Genomic DNA, 23,488 nt, shown 5'->3' on the forward strand with positions numbered 1-23,488 from the left:
CCTTAACAACCATGGAAAACTCCGGTTCACCATGATCAGAGTAGCCGGCCTCAGGTATCAAACCCTGGGCCTTCTGAATGCAAGAAATTATGGTTTTTGCTGACCACGTTGTTTCAATGCTGATGGAATAAGGAGTGTAATTCGTGAGATTAATATCTTAGTAGTGTGATGATACTGACATGAAGGATACTAATATCCGTGTATAATATGTGTGCCGGAGCACTTTGAGAATCAGAAATGTTGATTAGGTTACCACAAAATTTAAATAAGAAAACTTTCCTGCCTACCATTTTCACATGCGTCCTTTTTTTTGTTCTAGTAAGGTGCAGAAGAAGTGGAAATTATGAGGTAGACAAAAAAACATAGGATCACTGGGAAAAGCTCCCTCCAGAGACTACTTTCCATAATATTCAGTGCTACTTTGAAGGAAAGTTCGTAGATTAAAACAAACCTCTTTACAGAGTTTTACCCTTTTCACCGAATGGGGGAAGTGCCATATTGGCTTCAAGACTACTATTTGGGATTTAAATGATGAATTTTAATTTCTCGGAAAGGGACGTAAATCGCTATTTTTGAAAATACATTTAAATCCATTTATACCTCTTCCCATGCCTTGACTAAGGAATCAATTAACTCTTTTAACACAAACCTTTCTTTTCATTTATGAGTAAACAGTCGAAAACTTTCCAAAATTATAAAAAAAAGAAATGAAACGTCACCTCATTTCAACCTCAATGCCAACAAAGAAGATTATTGCGGGAATGAGGATTCTGTGTTGCATGGAAATAACCTGGAAGTCGGGTTTCATTGGGATGGTCTTTGCGATTGAGGTACTGATCCGCATGAATCCTTGGAGGTTTCTGGAATAAATTCAGCCTCACCTTGAGTAAAATCTCATTCTCCAAGAAAGATTTTAATTTTGAAACTCAACTTTCGTACATAACCTAACCTCGCCTCTCGCGTCTTTCATCTACGTGCAGACATTAAAATTTCGCTAATAATAAAATTTCCACTCGGTTAAGATTACTAGCATTAATTTTACCTGCATCACTCGCGACATATGATTTCTTCAAGATGAATATTTCTCTTAGCAACTCATCAAAATAGTACGGTTTTCTTTTTATGCCTAGGTACAGGTATCATAGCTTGAACCAACTCGTCGCGTTACTTATAATTAACTTCGTTCAATTTTTTAAATTTCCTTCGAACATAAATTTTATAAATATACTAATGCTAGGGATACATTATCAATTATGCGAACAAGGTTGGCATTTATTATAACGTACCTTCAATTTGTAGGTATTTATTCATTCCGAATATGCCATTTAATTCCTTGAAATTGATTTTGGTAGGGGATTTTTTTAAATTTAGATTTTATGAAAGCAACTAATACTATTCCTACTGAGGAAGTTGTCAATGATGATATAAAACTTTCAACTCTTTTGTATGTCTTTATTTAATTTTCTCTCTATTTCTACTTCGCAAAAAAATTCCCAGCTCTTTCTGGGCCACCTTTCATCACCACACTTAAGGCCCCCACATACGCCAACCATGCTGCTTTATTCCGTTCGAATCTTTTCCAATCTATAAAGGATAAGATATTCCTGGTATTTTCCGGCGTGACCAATTGCAGGGTTCCGTTTTACCTTGCAGGGCTCTTGGACCGAGGCCCTTCTTGCACGAACCCACCCCTGGTTACTGTAACGGAACGGCGGCGGCCGGATAGGAATATTTCCCTCGGATTCCTTGCAACAAATCTCCCGAGTCCCCGCTGCCCAACAACATGGTCCCCATTTATATTGCTGGGTCGGTCGTTTCCTTCCCTTCGTCTTTTTCCCTCCCTCCTTTTATGTCCCTAGTCGCCCCCTACGACCGCCACCAACACTTCTTCCCAATGCGAAACTTCGGAAAACGGAACATTCCCGGCCTCACGCACCTTCACGACGGCCCGCAATTTGTACCCGTTCTGTTCGGGAGTCGGAAAGTTTTCTCGTCGCGCGCGCATCACGGTTCGCTTTCTCATTTCATTGCTTTTTTCTTATTCTGCCCCAATTCACTCCGTATTTGTTATCACTCGGAGACAAAGACGTCTTTTTTCGAGGAGACGATTTGGTGCTCCCGCCACTGTAACCCCATCGCCACCTTTACCGAGCAAACAAATCAATAGCCACGTTCAAAACTTGACGTATCCATCCCTTAGAATTAAACCCATCCCTTTCTTTCTCTCAATTGGGCTCGTCTAATTCCTGTATTTCCTTGAATATAATGCCTCACTGATCGAGTGATCGAAAGAATGGATAGGTAGCGTACACAGAGAATTTAAGCAAGAAAGAGGATTTTTTTTCAGCATGTAAATAAGGTATCAAAATCACTCAATTGTGAGCGTGTATATATTAAAGTTATATTTGGAATCGAAAAATGTTTAAATTTCTCCCCTCGGTAGTGATAAACGAAAAAAAAAGAAAAAGAGTGTTCAAAAGAGCAGGATTTCAATCAAGATGGAGAGCTATTCAGCGATTACATTGACTTCAGATACCTAAATTTCAGTGTTTATTTATTTCATTTTGAAGGTATTAAAGCAGGATGTAGTGGATCTTTATTCAGCGCGTAAAATGTCAATATATTATAATCTCAATCGGTAAGTCTTGAAATTTGTTTTCCCACATTCTTTTAAGTATTATTTTATCAAAACTTTAACAATCCAGTACTCCCGTGGGAGCACCTAAAATCACTGATTGGTTCTCGCCTTCAGGAGGGGCATTACGTTTTCGCGCGAATATTCTTTAATTTTATGGTTCAATATGACTCCGGCAGTTAGACGTATCATGCTGCATTGACGATCGGAGCTTTTTGCATGCTATTCCTTATCGAATCTACAATAAACGAAGGAAGCAAACACCACAATAATCTAACACTGGTTTACATTATTTTACTGTACTATTTCTCAATAGAGATGGGAAAGGAAACCTTGATTTTATGATAGAATTTTTACTTTAAGTAGGACTGATTTTTTAATGCGATAGTTGCCTATAATATTGTTAATTAGGAAGACTGTACCAGTTCATTAGAATAATTTATGTAAGTCTATGGTAGGATTTAATGAATGACTAATCAATGCTGCGGATTAAAACAACTCTGATCCATGCAGGAAATTAAAAATGGAAAAAATCTCTCGGCTGGACGTGAAACAAGGCTCTCGACAACAGTTGTTTGCTATATTTATGTGAGGGTCTCTTTCATTCAAGAATTTTCCCAACATCTTCGGCACATTCGGGAGGAATTTTTTATTCTTACTGCTATTTTCAAATTGTGCGCGAAATAAAAGACTGTCAGCGAAGTTTTCAGGCCCATCCGGTCTCCCTGACGCGTTCTTCTGTAATTCGCCCTTCATAGTCACCTCCAAATCCGTACCGCTAATGCTTTGAAACTCACAGACCTTTAACACTGCTGTACAACACCTTACTTATATGCTCAAGCTCGACCCGACACCTCTCGGCAGACTCCCGTTGAATTTCTCGCACGCCCCCCACGGTACCCTCTTTCCCGTCACGCTTCTCATCCCGCGAAAAACTCATCACCCGCCGTCATTCCTATTTAAGCGGAACGCGAAAAGAATGCTCGAAGACACACTTACCTGTGTCTCGGAAGGGGTTTTTCAGACTAGGTGTGTCCCACGCGCTTATCTATTATTCATCAAAGGACGGACGGGATCGGACCCCCGGACAAGATACGCTACGACGAAGACGCTGGGCATCGAACCGTAATGGATTTCTTTCTCCCCTTGCATCCTCGCACCCTCCCCCACTCTAACCTCAGATCGAATACCTGTGCGTTGACTTCTATCATCGGATTCGGAAGTCTATCCGACGGGTAACCATCCGGGGTGAGAGGGGAAGAGAGGAGGAAATACCAATCTCTCGCCCGGCCTTCACCGAGAATATGTATGGGGGCTGGTCCCGTCTACTCCTTTTAGTCTATGCTTATGTTCCGTCGCCCGCCAAGACTTTCCACTCGTAAACTCCGTCCGAGCTGGGAGCCAGCCTATTCTTTCCTTTCCTCTATGCATGCTGGGGCCATCTGTGCTCTTAAGGACAGCCCTTGCCCGTTTTAATCATGAGGATTCGTTCGCTGCTCCGTTTCGTCTTCATTCGAGGATGTTGACCTTCGTCTCCCACCACAGTGTCGTCAAAGTAAAGGGCCCCTCGGATCGTGGGAATGGATGAAAAGTACGAGTCTAACTAATAGATAGAACTAATCGTAGTTGATTACAATTAAAGCAGATCTTGGTTAACCCTTTCTCAAAAGTAGGTAGTCAACACGAAGTTTTATTTTGGAAGTAATAATTTTAAATTTTCCACATAGCGGTTCCGTATTGGATTACTAACATAATTTTTACATTTCGCTTCGTACCGATACAAAATTAAAGAAAACAAAAGCATTCTCGACCATGAGTGTAATCAGAACCCTAGTTTCTAAAGACGATAAAATTAGAAAATACCTACAATTATGAAGACTGACTGGAAAAAAGTCGAACACTACAGCTTTAGCCCTTTAGTACAATCTGCATTAATGCTCTGCGATTGGTGAATTATGGTAGGTGAAAATGGGTGATTTTTCCATGCATAATTCAGGTGTTTACATTTTATGTTTACTAAAACTAAGTGAAATATTGCAAATGATTTACAAACAGAAAATGGCTCCACCCCTGGCCATATATATGTGAATTTCAATAATGCCGTAGAACTTCGTGCAAACTGCATCCAACGAGATCCATCCAAGCAACCTTCAAATTGATTAACGTGTTGGCCGGCTAGGAGAGATGCTTTTGCTATCAATATTAGATATCTAAGTAAAGAGCAAACAAACGAAACTAAAGCACTATGGAAAAATGCTTAGAATCACGGAATTTGTGAGTGAAAAAATAAATGAATCATGCATACAAGAGTATTCAAACGTTTAAATTATTTGAAGAAGCAAGGTAATCATTTGCTGGGGCACAATATTAAGGAAAATTGAAGTGAAAATTGTCACCAATCTGTTATCAATCACCTACAGAACGGAAAAGGCGAAAATCAACGAAAAACAACTAAAAGTAAAGTGGCTGAAGTATCATTTTAAGACCAGCGGAGAGTTGTTTTATTGATAAATCCCCAAATTATAATTATTTAAGCTAGTATGTAATATCATAAATGATATATTTGATAGCAAACCATAGAGAATTCGAAAAACTTAAATGGAATGAAAATTATTTCCTATGGAGAAAATATAGCGCGCTATGGTGTATGGTGTAAGAATGCACCTTTAATGGGACTATTTTATTGTTTCTGATGCGGAAATGTGCAAAAACTCCGCAAGCGACATCAACAACATGCCCTAAATACGCGTGATATCGTTTATTCGCTCACTGCATTCAAACAGCGAGCGAGATGCTAAAATTAATCGAGAAAATGCGAAGAGCTACGGCCAAAATACGGTGAGCCCGTGAGAGGGTATGAAAAATTTAACGAAAACAGTATACGACCAATGCTGGGCGTAATGGCGTGCTGAAAACGGTGCCCTCCGCAATGCCACCCTCACAGCAAAGTTTTAATGAATGTCCCATCTCCTGCAATGTCACTTCTGTCCTCACAAATCCCCTTGTGTACACTGGAAACGTGTGAATTGAGTTGGCCTACCACTTCATGGAGCGTCGGTCGTTTCCAAAACCCATTTCCTGGGAAATACTTTGGTTAATTCTCTATTTGAGACAGCCCCCATTGTCCGTTTACGTAAACGCCTCTGTTGCCTCGGAACACCTTTAGGACATGCCTCAAACATCTCCGGTTTGAGTAAAATTTACTTTACTACCTTTTCCAGCATAAATTCTGGCCTTACGTGACTTTTCCCATCCCTAAAAGGACCAGCGTGATGGGCAAGCATACCCCTCACTCATTCTCTTTCGAAATTCACGTGTTAAGTGGAGGGTGAATACGTACCATTTCTCTCTTTTTGGGTCTTGTGAATAAATTGAAAGCTCTTCTAGTCTAAATATGTAAAGCCTGAAAGCAATTAAAAATTTCATATTTCGATGAGGTAGTAGTGTGCGTTGGTAGTCCAGTGGGTAGAGCGTTGGACTGCTGGCCGGAGATTCCCGAGTTCGATTCCCGGGTAAGGCACTCTGGGCACCTGACTCTACATCGAAGCTATGTGATTTTTCGGGTACCAGATCTTCCTGGGAAACCATAACCGGCATAGGGAAAGGAACTGGCCCCCCTACCCTGATGTGTGAATTTCACACGCCGTGTAGAGCTTAGTACTAGATGAACTCTACCATCACCTACCAAACCGACCTTCGGGTTGATTACTGTGTAATATATATATATATATATATATATATATATATATATATATATATATATATATATATATATATATATATATATATATATATATATATATATATATATATATATATATATATATATATATATATATATATATATATATGTAATATATATATATATATGTGTAATATATATATATATATATATATATATATGTAATATATATATATATATATATATATATATATATGTGTAATATATATATATATATATATATATATATATATATATATATATATGTAATATATATATATATATATATATATATATATATATGTGTAATATATATATATATATATATATATATATATGTATATATATATATATATATGTATATATATATATGTATATATATATATATATGTATATATATATATATGTATATATATATATATATATATATATATATATATACATATATATATATATATATACATATTTCTAATGTTTCAGTATAATATTAAGACTTACTCAATATGAGGAAATTCTTATAATAGTGAGTTTTATTCGGCAATGTCGTCTTTTCAAGCTTACAAAATCATTCATACTAATTTTTCTATTTATTTCTTAACAACCGTTCGAATTTGTATCATAATCGAAATGCATGGTCTTTTTGTTATTGCAATTTTTTTTTACTGATATTTATGAGAAAGGGGAAAGTGAAGGAAAACTTACACCAAATAACACCTGAGTAATGAAGGATCTCAGGTTTTCCCGGCGTATGTTATTCAAGAAGTTCTCTCGGGTTTCCCACCGGGTCAGGTTGCAGTACACCGACGTTTCGAAGGCTGACTCTGCCATCGTCTTCAGGGTGAAGGTCAGGGTCACTTCACCCTGAAGACGATGGCAGAGTCAGCCTTCGAAACGTCGGTGTACTGCAACCTGACCCGGTGGGAAACCCGAGAGAACTTCTTGAACAGCTGAGTAGTATATTATATTCATGAAAAACTAAATTAAACCTTAAGATTGTTCATTTTAACGATCAATATTCTAATTTATTTTATTAGATCGGCATAATCGAACAATTTAAGAGATATAAGTGGTTTTATAGATCTCAAAGATGATTGTTTTTCGAAAGTTTGAAATCATTAAACTAATCCACGCACCTAATCTTACGGGCCGTTGAAAAACCTATTCAACTTTTTTTTAATTACTTTGTGCCACTTTTCTTTTAACCGCTTTAGTGTGATCAAATCCAATACATAACATATGATCAATAATGAATAATTGTAATATTTTAAGTTGAATTAAGCACAAATTAGGGGTTAATGAATTTTCAAACATACTCAATTAGGCCAAGTGCACAATTGTCCTGTTCGCGCTGGTGAGATATGATCACTCTGGCGCACAGACATGACGACACCAGTCATGCTGGAGGTTTGACAGCTAGTAGCAATGGGAACAGCGAATCCAGCTGCAGATGAGTTACTCCTCGGTCCTCTCGTAGAAACCCCTGGCGGTTTTGCAAGTCTAGTGAGTGGATACAATACGCACCCACAACGCCACAGCATTATCTTGTAACAGATTCCCCTGCTCGAGGCCCAGCAGATTTTGCTGTCCAAAAAACGTACTTTGCCGGTGATAATGCTGGTTTGGATAAGGAGACACTCCTTGTTCGCAGATGTGATCCATGACCCCTGGCTCGTAGACATAGTCACAAAGGGAAGTAGGGAGTGGGTTATGCACGTGGGCTTGCTATTCGTCCCAGTGTGTATTTTAACTGATTATATGAAATCGAGGGTATTCGTTTCAGGCGTGATTCCGTGTCCAAATTGCAATAAAAGATTAGGCTTTTCATAATGTTCAACGCTTAAATCTAATTCCTTATGAAATGGCTTACGGCTGGGGAAGTTTCTTCGCCGGTGCCTCGAAATATTTTCAGCGATATTGAATGTACCATGAAGTTAGGGATCGCTCGAAAAATTTCCGCCAGAAATTAGGATGGCATGAGAAGAGCCATAAACAAGCAAAGACAAACTCCATCCACAAAAAACAAGCAAAATTTAATCTGAAAATTAGCAATTTTTTCAATGATCCAATGGTGACAGTTTTAATTATTTAAAAGCACTGAAAATACGCCAGTCGTCAGCGAAGTATATAAAACTTAGGCTGACTTCATTCAGCTTGAGAAGACAAGAATGGATTTTTGTTTGAGCATATCAGTTTACCTTTGAAAGATAAAATGTATCATTTTAATGATTTTGGCTACATTTCTATCACGCCAATCGACGTCGCACGCTATCTTTCACAGTTTGTATCTGGAGGGCATTGTTAATCAAAATTTCCGAGTTTAGAGAAAGGAATAATTAAACTTTTCGCCCTCTCATTAGGAAAGGCCCAGTTTCGTAAATGGTTTCAAATGTCATTCAAAATTACGTGCATGCATTTAGTACAAGAATTCTTAGATGAACTATCCCATTTATACGTTGTTTTATCGTGAAAAAAATATTTTTCAGTCTAAATGGAAAGAAGCCTTTATAATCACATGTTAAACAGGGCTATTGCCTATTCTGTGATATATTAGAGCCCATTTTAAAGATCAAGAAGATTTGTGATTCATTATTGACTAAAATTAGTCGATCTATTATGTTTTTGTTGAATACGGCACTAGTGTGTCCGAGTGTTATTTCACGATGGCGAGTTTATCGTGAACCATTATTATATAATCGTGCACCGTAACGGGAAGTCACAGCTTGGCAAGTTTAGAGCGTATAAATATTAGCTCTTAATTTAGTCAAAACAGAACTGATAAGCTTAATGCGGTTCTCCCGAAACGGGAGAACCCATTAAGTGTGTCTGATAATTTTTTTAAAGTCACTAGATGTAGGCGCCACTTTAAGTAAATTAATTAAAATACTTTTTACTAAGTATACCCTTTAGAAATTTGCTCCCGAAGAAAGTTTTAACGATTTTTTATGCTCAATCGTACCAGATGTATCAAAGGAAAAAAGGAGAAGAACTATATACGAACAAGAAGGATAATGAAATACAAGTAGACATATAGTATGCAATTAAGTTTTTAGTAAACAAGACATTTTTTATCAACTGGTCAACGTTAAATTCCAAATATACGTATGGCTGATTTTCGTGATATACATTTATCGCTACACAGGAAGAAAGTAGCATCTTAGATAAAGTATGAGAATATTGGTGAGAGATTAAAATGTATATGTGGCCGACTAACTCAAATCAATTAGACCAAAGGCTTACCCGGATCGGAATAGGATATCATTGGAAACACTGTCCGTGTAATTTGACTATGTACAGAACAGTGAGAAAGGGCTCTCGCACACCTTAACGTTTGAGATACATTCATCATATCATTTGTACTAACATTCTTGGAAAGAAGATTTTTATTGCCCAAAATATTCTGTAATGAAGTTTCGCGTTTAAATTTACCTCTTCAATTAAAATAGAAGCTACAAGTCGAACCAATTTAATGCTACAAATGTCCTAATTGTTCCATTTCTGACCCCTCTAAATCTTGACTAAATGCAGTCAGTTGACGATTGAGTTGAAGTTACCAGGCCCTATGTTACTAGGTAACTAAGTACGTCGGTCCTGCGCAATAGGTTGGTACTTGCTTAAGTATAATGCCAAGGACTTGATCTGAGCAAAAGAAGAGCTGAAAACCAACCTTATATTGCGCTTACTTTCATTCATTAGTTCTGGTCAGCTTTCATGTTAAGAGAGATTTTCCAAATGTATTCAAACTAACTGTGTCTTAGCAAAATTAGGCAATACGAGAAGTTGGTATTTTGAGTCGACAACCGTAGCGTAACAAATGTCCGTTTTTCTATAAAATAATTACATTAATACCAAAACGAGTTCCTTCTTGGAAGAGTTAATAATTCAAAATAGATAAAAATGTCTTGAAATATTGAATTTAATAATTAATAGAAATAATTTTAACGACAACCACTGTAAAAACTTGCAAAATTTGTTTAAATGCTTAGAAAAGCCCCCATCTCACTCGACCGGGTCTTTTCGTTAAAAAAAAAATGACCGAATAAAAAGTAACCACTGCTACCGAGGTGGATTTGAGGGTTCGCTCTCTATTCAGATGGTGCAGAGCTCTGAGTACATGGAAATAACAGAATATTTGGTATCTCATAACTCTTCTTAATACTCACCCGATGGGTTATGAACCCCGAAATCTCGAGAGAAAGACACGTAAACGCTTGTATCAACATCCCGAGGAAGAAATAGTGCTGCGCGGAGAATAAAGTCGAGTGGAGTTCTGATCATTTTTCTTAAGATTTTGTCAGCATAGGGACTCTTTTACTAGCCAGCGCATTTCTTAAAGGTTTCGAACACCGTTTTTCGACTCGCTTGCAGGGGAAAGGTCCTTTCTGTTCTCGTCTCGCCCCGAGAATCATAGTCGGTAATCCACCGCCTCACTTTTCATTCCAATGTCTCCACCTTTACTCCCTTTCGCCCTCCATTCGCCCTTTTAAGACCTTGCCAAGTAGTTCATTCCGCCCCATTTTCTTCTTCCCTCGTTCCTTGCCCTTTCGTTTTTTGCTCCAAGTCACCTCCTTCCTTTGGAAACGCACAGTTCCCTCCACTACTCCGCATTCACGAGCCCCCTTTACACCTTTCCGCGTTTATTTACTTGGTTTGTTTCTTTGGCCTACATTTGAGCGGGGAGATGCGGATAACGGTTTCCTTTAATCCTTATTTTCCTCCTAACCTTACGTATACTCAATATAATTAAAGTAAGTTCGATTGTATTATTATAATTTAATTGATATAGGCCAAATCTATTGGTATTTGAGTCTTAATATTTAATTGTGCCTGATTTTTCTTCCGCTGAGCTCCATTATAAGGCCGTTGTATGAAAAGACTTTCTGCCTATAGACCACTCACATGAGACACGCTGTCAATGTCTTGGTCATAATATTATTTCGTCAAAAGGTTTTCTGCTAGTGAAGAGATTTTACGTTCCCTATAACGTAACCACTTTCTTGTAAGTTTTTGTTATCCTTATAAAATTAACTAAGGATATCAATAGCCAATAAAATAAATTTCCTATTCTTTACCTTGAGAAGGATAAACCTATTCCCGATGAAAGGCGAAAGACAATACAGAATTTACATTTAATCTCATGCTTTCAAAAGACTCGCTGCGTATTTTCAGAAAGGGTTTATGGAAACGATACTTAAGCCGTAGTTGAAAAAGACCGTTACAAAGGATGGATAATCTGGTCTAAGAATCTGAATGAAATGATATTTCGTGTATAAAACAATGAGTATCTGAAATTATTATTTTCCTATTTATTACCTTTGAAGTAGCTATTGTCCAAGAGCAGTTTATAAAAGATTTGTTTAAAAGCTCAAAGACATCAGTAAATCGTCAGAATCCATAAAATCTCTTTAGAATCTCATTTCATATTTACAAAATGTTAGAACTCCTAAAAATAATTTCCACAACCCTTGTGAATTGGGATTTATGCGTCAAATATACTGCGTTCATCTATAAAATAGCCTACGAGTTATTGTAGCTGAAATTTCCTCCTTGAAGGGTAATTCCCCCTTCATTCCACGCCTAACTATCGCTTCTTTTCCATCTTAGTCACCATTACCTGAACATTCCTACCATATTTTGCTTCCTATCCTCGCGGTACATTCTCTCAGGTATTTAAATTGAATTTCCTATTTTTTTGCATATTACTATGCATTCGAATTAGTTGTTGTTCGTTAGTTCGGCAAATATAACATACTATGAAGTGATATCTAGAGAAAAGTAGTACAGCTACGGATAGTTTATTGGTAGTTCAAAATTCCCTCGAACGTAGTGAGGAGAATTGGTGGTACACAATGAAACAGCCTTCGAGAGTTGGCGTAACTACGTTTCGCACTGCTCACTGGAATCCGAAAGGTTCTTCTCTATACAAACGGCCAATACGAGAACATTACCTGAGGCCAAAGAACCAATATTTTCAAAAGAAGAGGGCAATAAAGTTTCCGTTCATTCATTTACCCTCTCACAATCACCTTACCTTTATCTCATTTACTTGCTCTACACCCTCCCACCTTTACTCGCTTATCCATTCTTCGGGCACTTTACCCAATCGCTCACTTTCAAACCTCCTTCAAATGATTTCATCAAATTCATTTTTTATTCCTCACCGTCCTTTTCAACTACGAGGTGTCCTCTCTCTCCCCAACTCTAAATCAATCCGCCCGCCCGGCCGTCCTCTCTCCAGTTGAGTAGGACTTCACCCTGCCAGACCAGCGCGGCCTCTCGTTAATACCTTGGCATCCCATGTGAATCGTGTGCTGGCTGCTAAAATGGACTCGCGGCACTGAGGAGGTCATTTCTTCAGGTCGTGGTCAGAGGAAAGCGATTGAACTTAAGTCCACTGGAGCATTGCCCCCTCACCTCTCCTAAACCCTCTACAAAGCCCTATTTCCCCATTCCGCTACCGAAATAAACAGGACTCAGTCATGGCTTGCTCCTCAAAGAAACCTGAACCTCAATTGAATATATATATATATATATAATATATATATAATATATATATAATATATATATATATATATATAATATATATATAATATATATATAATATATATATTATATATATATATATATATATATATATATATATATATATATATATATATATATATATATATATATATATATATATAATTATATACACAGCCGGACGAGCCTGGTTTAAGAGTTCAAATAACATTTTGCGTCTCTCCCTTTGAAACTCATCAGGCGAGCTGTAGCATGAAAATATATGAGATATAGGCTTCTTAAACTCTTGGGTTTTCTTATTTCGATACAAATGCATTATCTTTATCCAAGATGAAAATATTTTAATTCATTAGCATACAGAATCACGCAGCGGGAACGAACCAGGTTGAGGAAAAGAAGTCCAATGATATGTACCCACATATGAGCTACTAAAGAAAGTTTTGAATTATTATCTCTAGCCTTACAGCATAACTTGTAAAAAAATACATCGGATCATTTAAAGAAGTGCACTCGCACAAAATAATATATATATATATATGTGTGTGTATTTTTTTGCGGGTGATTAAATATTATGTAATAAATAATATTGTATATATATATATATATATATATATATATATATATATATATATATATATATATATATATATATATATATATATGTATATATATATATATATATATTAAAAACTTGGACGGCAAAATAGAACATAAAAATATAGGTTGAAAACTCGTAAGAGGACACTCACAATTAAGAAAGTTTAAGCTTTCGGCCTTCTGCAGGTAAAACTCCCCTGAGAGGCTCTTCTTCGGGTAAGACCTATGCTATGGCCGAAAGCTTAGTCTTTCTTAAATGTGTCTTTTTACGTTATTTGTATTTGTGTGTTCTATTGCGCCGCCCAATTGTTATATTGCTCTCATGAGTACTTCTACATCAACGATGACACAGGGAAAGGAGCTGGCACCCCTACCCTGATGCGTACTTACTGCTGGGTAAACTCTATCATCACGTACCAAACCAAGCTTATGGTTGATTGCCGTGTTTATGATATATAGATATAGTTTGAATAATTGCAGAAAAAGTAGCTAAACGGAAAATTGACCAGCAAGGTAAATGGGGTGACCATTCTCTTACTCTTTAGTACAGAATGTGAATGACATAGTACTGCTTCCTCTGCGATTAATGTAGTTAATATTTGTTATTTCATTAGTGCTACAAAGATACAAGCTAATAAAGCTACTCGTGAGGAATGTGAAAATACTGTGAAAAGAAAATGGAGAAATTACTTCTCCTATCTTCCGTTAATGAACAACTAAAGTGAAAACCTTTTAGTTTTCAACGTTTAAACACTAATGGAGAGAAAATAGTCCGATGGTCAATTACTGAATTGATTTGTGGGTGTAGCTCTTCTGTCGTAGTCCTTCCGAAGCAACCCGTCGAGAATCTGAAGGTGATCCATTTTGGCACCGCGACTGGAAACACAAGAAAATAATGGATTTAATTTCATATGAAACATAGAATATTATTTATCATTTAAGCCTTTATTTGTATAGTTAGAAATATTAAATATGTACTTTGAATAAAAGAGTTCAAGTGAAAACTTTTGAAGTTTAATTCATGTTTTTTATCTCTAAAACCTTAAGTTAGGTATATCGAATCCGCTGGCCGGAAAAATATAAAATAAGAATTAAAAAGAGGCATCAGTTGGTTTTATTCACTGGACTTGAAAACGGTATAAATGAAAAATATTGAATGGAGCCGTGCTTTAACTGATTCATAAGTATAAATTATAGTGAGATTTTTAAATATAAGGAATTTCTGTTGTTGAATATCCGTAATTCACCGTTAATATTAAAACACATACCTTCCATGCCGATAGTCAATCTATGTATTTGATACGTTAGAAGGCCATCAGTAGGGATAATATTTGAATTAATAAAAGTACATAAGAATCCGGTGATGTGCTATTTTTCAAGTAGTAGTTTTCTACCACATGTCTTCATACAAACAGCTTTGGGACAACAACTGGTCGGCTAAGTATTCTTAAAAATATATTAGGAACTATATAAAATAAATTAAATCCGTAGCTTAACCTTTTGAAAATACCTTGTATATCGTATTTGGCCAACCAGAAGCTTTAAAAAGCATACATCGAGGTTTTAATGTTTGCTAGTAATTAGAATCGAAATAATTTCATTTTCGGTTTTTTACACTATAAAAACTTAATTATATTTGGAAAACGCTTCAAACCGGTTATATAGAATATAAGTAGAAGGGTAATATAAATAAGAATACTAGTAGAAGACAAAAGTTTTATTTACGTGATAATTCCATCAGCAGGGCAATTTTCCATTATGTTGTGAATCATTTGAGAGCCATTGGAGGTTTATAAATATAATCATCAGGTCATTAGAATAATTGGTCATCAATCCTGGGATTGTTCTGACTCAACAGCGGACTCATTTTTTTAATATGCTAGTTATTATTACTCTCTGTCTTATCCTTGCGATATGATATCATTTGCTCAAACATATCCTCATTTTATGTCGTCATTTCCACCAAAAACACACTTGAGAGAAAGGAACATGGTTTTAAAATATTGTTTGAAAAACAAGATGCAAAACCTTTACTCTAATAAACATTTTCCAAGCAAATTCGATTGTGGAATTTGTTGTCTACCAATATGAAAGCATGATGGCGTGCCGCATTCCTAACGGCAAACAGTTATCATGAGAAGAGGTAGTCTGAAATAATGTCACCAATTACGATGTGTTTTACCATTCCCATTTGCAAGAGAGTTATTGCTATCCGGCTTGTAATTATTAGAAGCTGTCTCCCGGGCGACGTGATTCTTCAGTTCCTTTCAGTCGAATTAATTTCCGGCAACCTCATGTCTCGCGAGACTTGTTGTGCGAGTGTGTCACCCGGAGCAGCGATGTTTCGTGGGAGGGGGAGCGTTAATTATCCCGGTTAAAGTGATACCTGTGAATTATTCACTGAGACGTTTAATTAGGTCACCGTTGTCAAAAAGACACAAAAGCTGGAAATTAGATTACTCCTCTCAGGAAAACTAGGAATCAAGTTTTTACATCAAACTAACGTCGCGTTAAGATTTGTTTTTTTCTATCTCTGATTTATAAGTTACTAGCTGACACACCCGTTGAAATTCATCAGGGAATATTTTAATATAAAAAATAGGCATCATTAGAAATTAATAATACCCACATCACTACGATTTCTTCTAAGAAAAAATATAATGCTCATGTGGTGGAATGAATTTTTATTTTTCGCCATGAAATAGCCACTCATAAAGAAGTCCAAATATTTATTGTTATAATTCATACGCTGCTTGACATATAAAAGTAAGGTAAATTTAAAATACTGATTTTCCATGTCTTCTCGGGGTAATTTGAAAAGTTCTCGGAATGGAATAGAAATGAACGACTTCCCTCAGTAAAATATTTTTATTTTTCAATACGGTCTTCTTGTACCCTAGTGCACTTGGTCCACCGATGTTCCAATGGCTTCATCTTATCTCGAAAAATCTATTCAGCCATTAGTGTTTCGCTTGGAGACAACCTCCGTCCGCCGAGAAAACCTTTGAGCTTGGATGAGAGATGGAAATCTGATGGAGCCAAATCAGGTGAACAAGGTGGGTGTGGCATCAATTCGCACCTTAGTTCACATTTTTTTGCCATGGCAATGACACTCGTGAGTGGGCGTGCATTGTCTTGATGAAATATTATATATATAGTTAGATAGGTTATAGATAGCAAAAATTCCACTTGCCACCCTCAGCTTCTAAAATATAATTAGTTGTATTTAAATGCATGCTCTTCCACTAACCTTATGTGTTTTGCTATAATAACCCATTCTTTCCGAATGACCTCATTCGTGTTCCGTTCATCTGTTTTTAAGGCTCTTTCCTTTCAATCCCTCGTCCCTCTCCGCGGGGGGAAATTCCTGCTACCTGCAACGTTGGGTCGCCTTTTACAGACTCTTTGGGGGTAGAGTGTTTCGTGGTGCATTTTCATGTGGTAGTGATGTTTCAATTTCTTGCTTGTTGTGTCCTGGCTTCCGTGTTGTAGGATGGTTTTCGTGCTGCATCACGGGGTGCAGTTTTTTAAGTTTTTTTGCGGTATATGTGTTTGCATGAGTATTGGATGAAAGGATTTTTGCATGAGTGTGCGCGCTGCTGTGGGTGTAATTTTCCGTGTTGTTTTTTTGCATGTGGTATTTTTCCTTTTTACGGTTGGTGACCTAACACCCCCCGCCACACGCCCTTGCGGCGGCTTGCGGGGTATTATGTTGATGTAGATGTAGAATATTACTTTCTTCCTTGTCAAACCTGGCTTTTTTCGTTTATCTTTTGCTGTAGTTGATCCAGGAGGTTAACGTGGTATTATCCCTTAATTGTTCGATCAATGGAGAGATAATCAGTCTGCAGAATATCTTCTTATCCCCAAAAGCTGAAGCCATCACCTTTCCGGTTTAATGTATTGCCCTTGCGCTCTTTGGTGATAGTGAAATAACATGTTTCCTCTATTTTGAATGCTGTTTAGTCTCTGGGGTATAGCTGTGGACCCAATTTTCATCTGTGATCACAAACCGGCGCAGAAAATCTTTTTTTTTGTTGGTTTATCTTAAAACGGGTCAAAATTTCTTCAGAAAGTTCTACTCCGATGCATTTGTGATCCTGCGTCAAGAGTCGCGGCATTGATCTAGCAGATAAGTCTCTCACAGAAATTTTCAATGTAAAAATGTTATATGCCTGTTCAGATGACATCCCTACAGCGTCAGCGATTCTCACACTTTCTTTCGGTCACCCTCTATGATTATTTTATGCAATTTTACGAAAATTTCTGGGGTAGTAGTATATTTTGGCTGACTACTTATGGGATCATCATAATAGCAGTATCGATCAAACTCAAACTTATTTGTTCACTAGGAAGCAGTTGAATATGAAGGAGCAGAGATTCCCCCAGTGTGTTTGGAAAGTCGGTATGAATTTCCTTTGCTTACATACTTCTTTACGAAGTATTTCATCACAGCTCAAACTTCAATTTTTTTATCTTCAAAAATCACAAGCCGGAAAGAATAACAGAGAGATGTCCGCACCAGAGATCTCTCCCCATATCACTGACACGTTAAGTGTTAACTCATAGAAACCTATACGGACGTGGGATCTCGTTGCGTTAAAGCTAACATCAGGCAGCACCTTCGAGAACATTTTAAACTAACCTCCTATATCTAAGTTCCCTTCATTTATTCTTCTTTTATATCTGACAACTCTTGGACCTTTTCCTTTTTTTCATAAAAAAAAGTATAAGTATTATATTTTTTTAATTGAATGGGATAGAATTTTCTCGTCACTAAAATGTGTCCCCAGCTTTGCATTTTTCTTCCAATCAGATTTCAGGTGCCTAATTCCTTTCTCAATTGAAGTGTAGGACTCATTCTTTGATACTTCCCCTTGCATTTTCTTTCCCATATTCTAAAAAATATCTTCTTTAGCCAATGGATTCGTTATCTGGAAAATGTAACCATTTCTTCATTTTCTTCACATTTTTTATCAATGATTATTTTAACTCATCCAATAGCGTTTTTTCAGCATCAAAATCCCCCTCTATTCTATATTCCTCCCAATATAATCCCTCTTTCTCTTACCCCCCAATGATAACTTTCTTATTCTATCATTATTTGTTATATTCCTATTTACCTCTTTAAAAAATATTTCCTGGGTTACTGGTTTGAGGCAAGGGTAATATATTTAAATTTAAATATATACTCATGTATTTTATAATGTTTATGGCTGTAGCCACCAAATTATTCAGCGTGCTCTGTTTCTTAGTGCTGAAACGCAAGTGAACAGAATTTCAGATTCATATACGTATTAGTAAGGATTAACACGCATTGCACTCTACATAGAACTGTGTAGCACCATCAATAAGTCCTTGAAATATGGGATTTCTGCACAATAAGGCCGGTGCATATATTCTTAATAAAATAATTGAAAAACTAATGAGTAATGTTGTGAAATTACTTTAAGCAATAATATGCTCGTAATATGCGGATTTCAATTACTTTGCAAGATGAATAAGGAACCCAAGTCAAATAAAATTTTAAAATTTGTTAAAAAATATGCTGAATTAATAACCACTCTAAGACTCTTGGTAGTTCTTGAAATCATTATACGATCATGAATTTTTTAAGGTATGTCATTTAATTTTTTTAAATAATGAATGAAATGTTTTCAGTTATTACAATCTATTGTCTTGTATCGATGACTATACTTAATATTTAAATAAAATGGTCCTTCATAAATGCACATACTCAATTGATTTCAACAACTGTATGCGGAAGACTGGCGGCTAGTTCAAAGGTTTCGGAATAAGGCGGGAAGACATCGCAGGGAAAGGTTCGTAAGAGAACTACCAATTATATAGTTTTCCGCAAGAGGGCAGAACGTATTTAAACTTCCTTTTAAGACCTAAATTTCCCAATTTATTCCCCTTTGATAACCATGAAAAGACTTAACGGTGGGGTGCAGATGGAAGAAAACACATCCGAGCTCGTTTAGGGGAGGCTGCAGTTGGCAGCCAAGTAGGAGACGGGTCACTCCGACCCCGTCCCGTTTAAGTGTGAGGAAGAACACCGGGCGGGAGGCTCTTCGACTAGTGAATCCGCAACCGCCGAGATGGAGGGAGAGAGGGATGGGAAAGGAGAGGATGCGCTATCGCTATCACGGAAGGGAGAGAGAAGCGAAGCGGGTACTCGCGCGAGAGGAAGGAGTTAGAGGCGCGCCTTTGAGTCTTCCGCGGAGACCCCACATCGCTTTCTACCCGAGAGTGGAAGACGGGGACGCTGGGGCGAAAAAATGTGACGGCGGTGAATGGGGGGAAATGACGAATTTTATGCCCTCTTCCAAGAGGCGGAAATTTGGGATGGAGACGAGGTAAATTTCACTTCCCTTTTACAGCTCCTTTCCTTCCCCAAGAAGCTTCACTTAGTCCATAAGAGTCTCGATGCGTTTCAGATGCTCAGTCGTCAAGAAATACTGTAGGCACCCCGCTTGGGGATGGTATTGAGATTTCATCTAAGTACTTAAAAGGATAGTTTACTTTTACGTTTCTGAGTCCGAGGTGTTGGTCGTATACCAAATCAGCATCACCATCGTTTTGTGAGGCGTTATAAACTTCTAATTTTTCTTCGAACTTCTAATTTTAGGGGCTCAAATGAAACTATGTTTTTTATAATGAATAATTTCATTTTCTGTACAAATGATGATGCAGTGATTGCTCGTTATTTTTGAGGTAGAGAAAATAAATTATATGATATCATCTTAGCACAAGGATTTCGGAATTATAGTTCCTTACCATCGTTAAAAACGGTCTATATAAGATACGGCAAGGCTTAGTTTAGTCATATATATTTATGATCATTCATATGATAAAGAACGGTGACATGTGGTTAACTGAAATTAGTGGTACCTGACACCACATATTTAACCCAAGAAGTGCATACGGGCAAAATAGAAAACCCAATTTTTTATTACGATTTTTACCCTAGGTGTTATATAGTTTTATTCTAATTGATGTTCTCCCTTAAATAAATTCTTGCCACCATCTCATTATATTGAAAACTGTCTTATCTAGAATATTCTTTACGTTCGTATTCTGCAACCATTACGAGATGAGATCCAAAATTTCTCAAACTAATGCCATACATCGAGAACGCGAAATAGTATCGATTTTCTATTATAAGTGGAGGTAGTTGTATCCATAGTAGTAACACTTGGTGACAAGTTTCACTTCGCTAGCTAATTGTGTTTTTTCTGTGCAAAAGGTCAAATCTCTTTGTGAATTTCCTGATCGGTAAAAAAAGAGCATCTCGTGTTTTAAACTGCTAAAAAGTACAAGTGAACCGCATAAAATATTTCAAAATGCACTTAAGTGCAAATACTTCAGTTTCACGAAGATATTTCATTTATTTTCGCGATTTAAGGCCAACAAACTTTCAAGGAAGACGACTAGCGGTTCAGATTATCTACATTTCCTACCATACCTAAAATTACATCACCAGAGTGTAAAAAATAATTCTTGAATAATATCGTTGGAAAACTCTAAGCATTCATGGCAAATTTCTATTGAATATGGAATAATTTGAAGCAAATACTAAGTATGCATCGAGCACAATTTGTTTCGCGCCTGTTGGCGTTTGGCCGAGAGCAGAGATCCGTTGGTTTGTGCTGCACTGAAAAAACGTGCTTTAGAAGATAAAACCTTATTTTCAAGAATTATTGCCGGTGATGCACGATGCACAATTACGATCCAGGATATAGTGTATATATATATATATATATATATATACACACGAGGGTCATCCGGAAAGTAGTACCCGTTCGTGCCGCATGAAGTGCTGACGACGCGAGTAGCCGCTGGACGAGGTCAGATAGCTTCAGTGGCTTTTCTGCCTTCTCTGAGCCAAGTTGCGTGACGCTAGCATTGCCTGTGTTGTTTCTGTGATTGTTTACAATGTTTAAAAAAATTGAGAACGCCGCCAGTTGTGAAGTGAGGGCAGTGATTAAATTCCTCAATGCAAGAAACGTTCGCCCATGTGATATTCATCGCCAATTAAAGGAGGTGTATGGAGACAATGTAATGGACGAGTCGTCTGTTCGGCGGTGGTGTCGCAACTTCAACATGGGGAGGGGGAACACACACGACGATGAGCGTTCGGGGAGACCGTCTGTCATTACAGACCAACTGGTGAGCTCAGTTGACGAATTCGTGAGGAACGATCGGCGCGTCACAATTGATGACATCTGTGAGCATTTTCCCAATGTTTCTCGAACAATTGTTCATGAAATTGTTAAACACCATCTGCATTATGCAAAAATTTGTGCAAGATGGGTCCCTCGCGTATCTCAATGAGCTGGCGGCGAAGGACTATGCAGCAGGAATACAGAAACTTGTCACACGTTATGACAAATGCCTTAATTTGCTTGGAGATTATGTTGAGAAGTAGTTTAAAGTATCCTCTTTCAAATAAAATTTTTTATGTTTGTTAATATTTACTTTTGTGTCTTTATTTCACGAACGGGTACTACTTTCCGGATGACCCTCGTGTATATATATATATATATATACATATACACGCACACATACATACACACGCGCGCACACACACATACATATATATATATATATATATATATATATATATATATATATATATATATATATATATATATATATATATATATATATATATATATATATATATATATATATATATATATATATATATTCTCTACACGCGCTCCATCCCCCTCTCGTTCACCTGGAAGAATATTGGAAATCAGCAAGCCGCGACCTGTCTCGCCGGTGATGGGGGAGTAGAGTGCTGGGGAGCTGGGAGGGGAGAGAATCCGACCAACGCAACCTTTTCCCGAAAGGGTAACGACGTATCGCGAGAGTGAGCCAGCGACTATAGAGGGACGGCAGAAGGAAGTTGAAACGGAAGGGAGTCGGGATCCTTTCAAATGACAGACGCTAGGAGAGGGGAGAGGGGGGGGGGCTCAAGCACATCAAAATGAAAGGAGGTAGCCAATGAAGAAGAATGACTTGAGGGAGGAGCAGAGTGCGTGGAAGGAAGGGTAACGGTGACGAAAGCTGCGGAGGAGAGGCCGGGAGACGGAACCCAAGTGATTTCAAGGGTGCGCGCGGAGGTAAGAGGGGCTCGGGAGGAAGGGAAGGTGTGGATGGTATATGCACTCGTTCAGGAAAGTTCCCTCCCGCCGTCATGAAATGTTTAGTATTGCGGATGGATAACTGGTGCGAAAATTCGGGAGAGCAGCTGAGTTTTCGCAGATAGGCCCCGCGTCTTTTGACGGGGTTACAGCACTGTCGAGAGTTAAAGACTGTGGTTCTCATAGTTTCGAGACTGAAGACAAGGAGGTGCCAGTACTCCAGAAGACTACTCCTACCGGAATAGGAGAGGTAAGCAGGGAAAGTTAAGAGGAATTTTCTCACATGGCTTAAGTAACGACGACAGCGTCGTGATTAGACCCTAAACGCGTTCCTTCTGGTGGGAATCGCAGGCTCTGAAAACATATATTGGATAGCGAAACAATAATACCCTGCAAAAGAGGATAAAGGCTAGGTTAGGTCAATTATATCATTAAATATTACTTGTTTACTCCATATAGCAAGATCATACCGAAAAATAAGCTAAATACATGGACCATTATGAAATTAATGCGCATGATTTTATTGTTACGCGACTATCCATGGCAGCGCGGTAAAACCGGTCGAGAAATATGATCGGGGTCTGCCCTTCCAAAGCAGCCGGTCGCTATTTTTCTCCGAACAGTCTGAGCGGAAAGACGTGCCTCCGCGTGAAGTGTGTTTTTCGACATTTTAACACGGCGCGACGGAGCGTTCACTTGAACGGTGAACGCTCGCTTGTATGTGTTTCCGGGAAATAATCAAAACAGGAGTAGTTGTTAATACCGTCATGGCTATTTAAATTATTTAACTATTTAAATTATTTAACTATTTAAATATTAAGTATTTCTGTGATAGTTTTCATAATTTTAAATAACTAATCG

The 23,488-nt window shown here is 37.5% G+C and overlaps 1 protein-coding gene across 1 annotated transcript in view; it reads right to left on the minus strand.

The window, feature by feature from the left end:
• The window catches only part of LOC139690608 (glycine receptor subunit alpha-3-like), a 154,214-nt gene that overhangs the window by 35,359 nt on the left and 95,367 nt on the right, over nt 1-23,488 (minus strand). Inside the window, exon 2 of the mRNA XM_071588089.1 lies at nt 14,260-14,348. Coding sequence (XP_071444190.1) covers nt 14,260-14,348 — 89 coding nt within the window. The remainder of the gene's footprint in view (nt 1-14,259; nt 14,349-23,488) is intronic.

The sequence above is a fragment of the Hetaerina americana genome, unplaced genomic scaffold (assembly GCF_022747635.1).
Source record: "Hetaerina americana unplaced genomic scaffold, ioHetAmer1.1.p SCAF_3, whole genome shotgun sequence".
Taxonomy (NCBI): domain Eukaryota; kingdom Metazoa; phylum Arthropoda; class Insecta; order Odonata; family Calopterygidae; genus Hetaerina; species Hetaerina americana.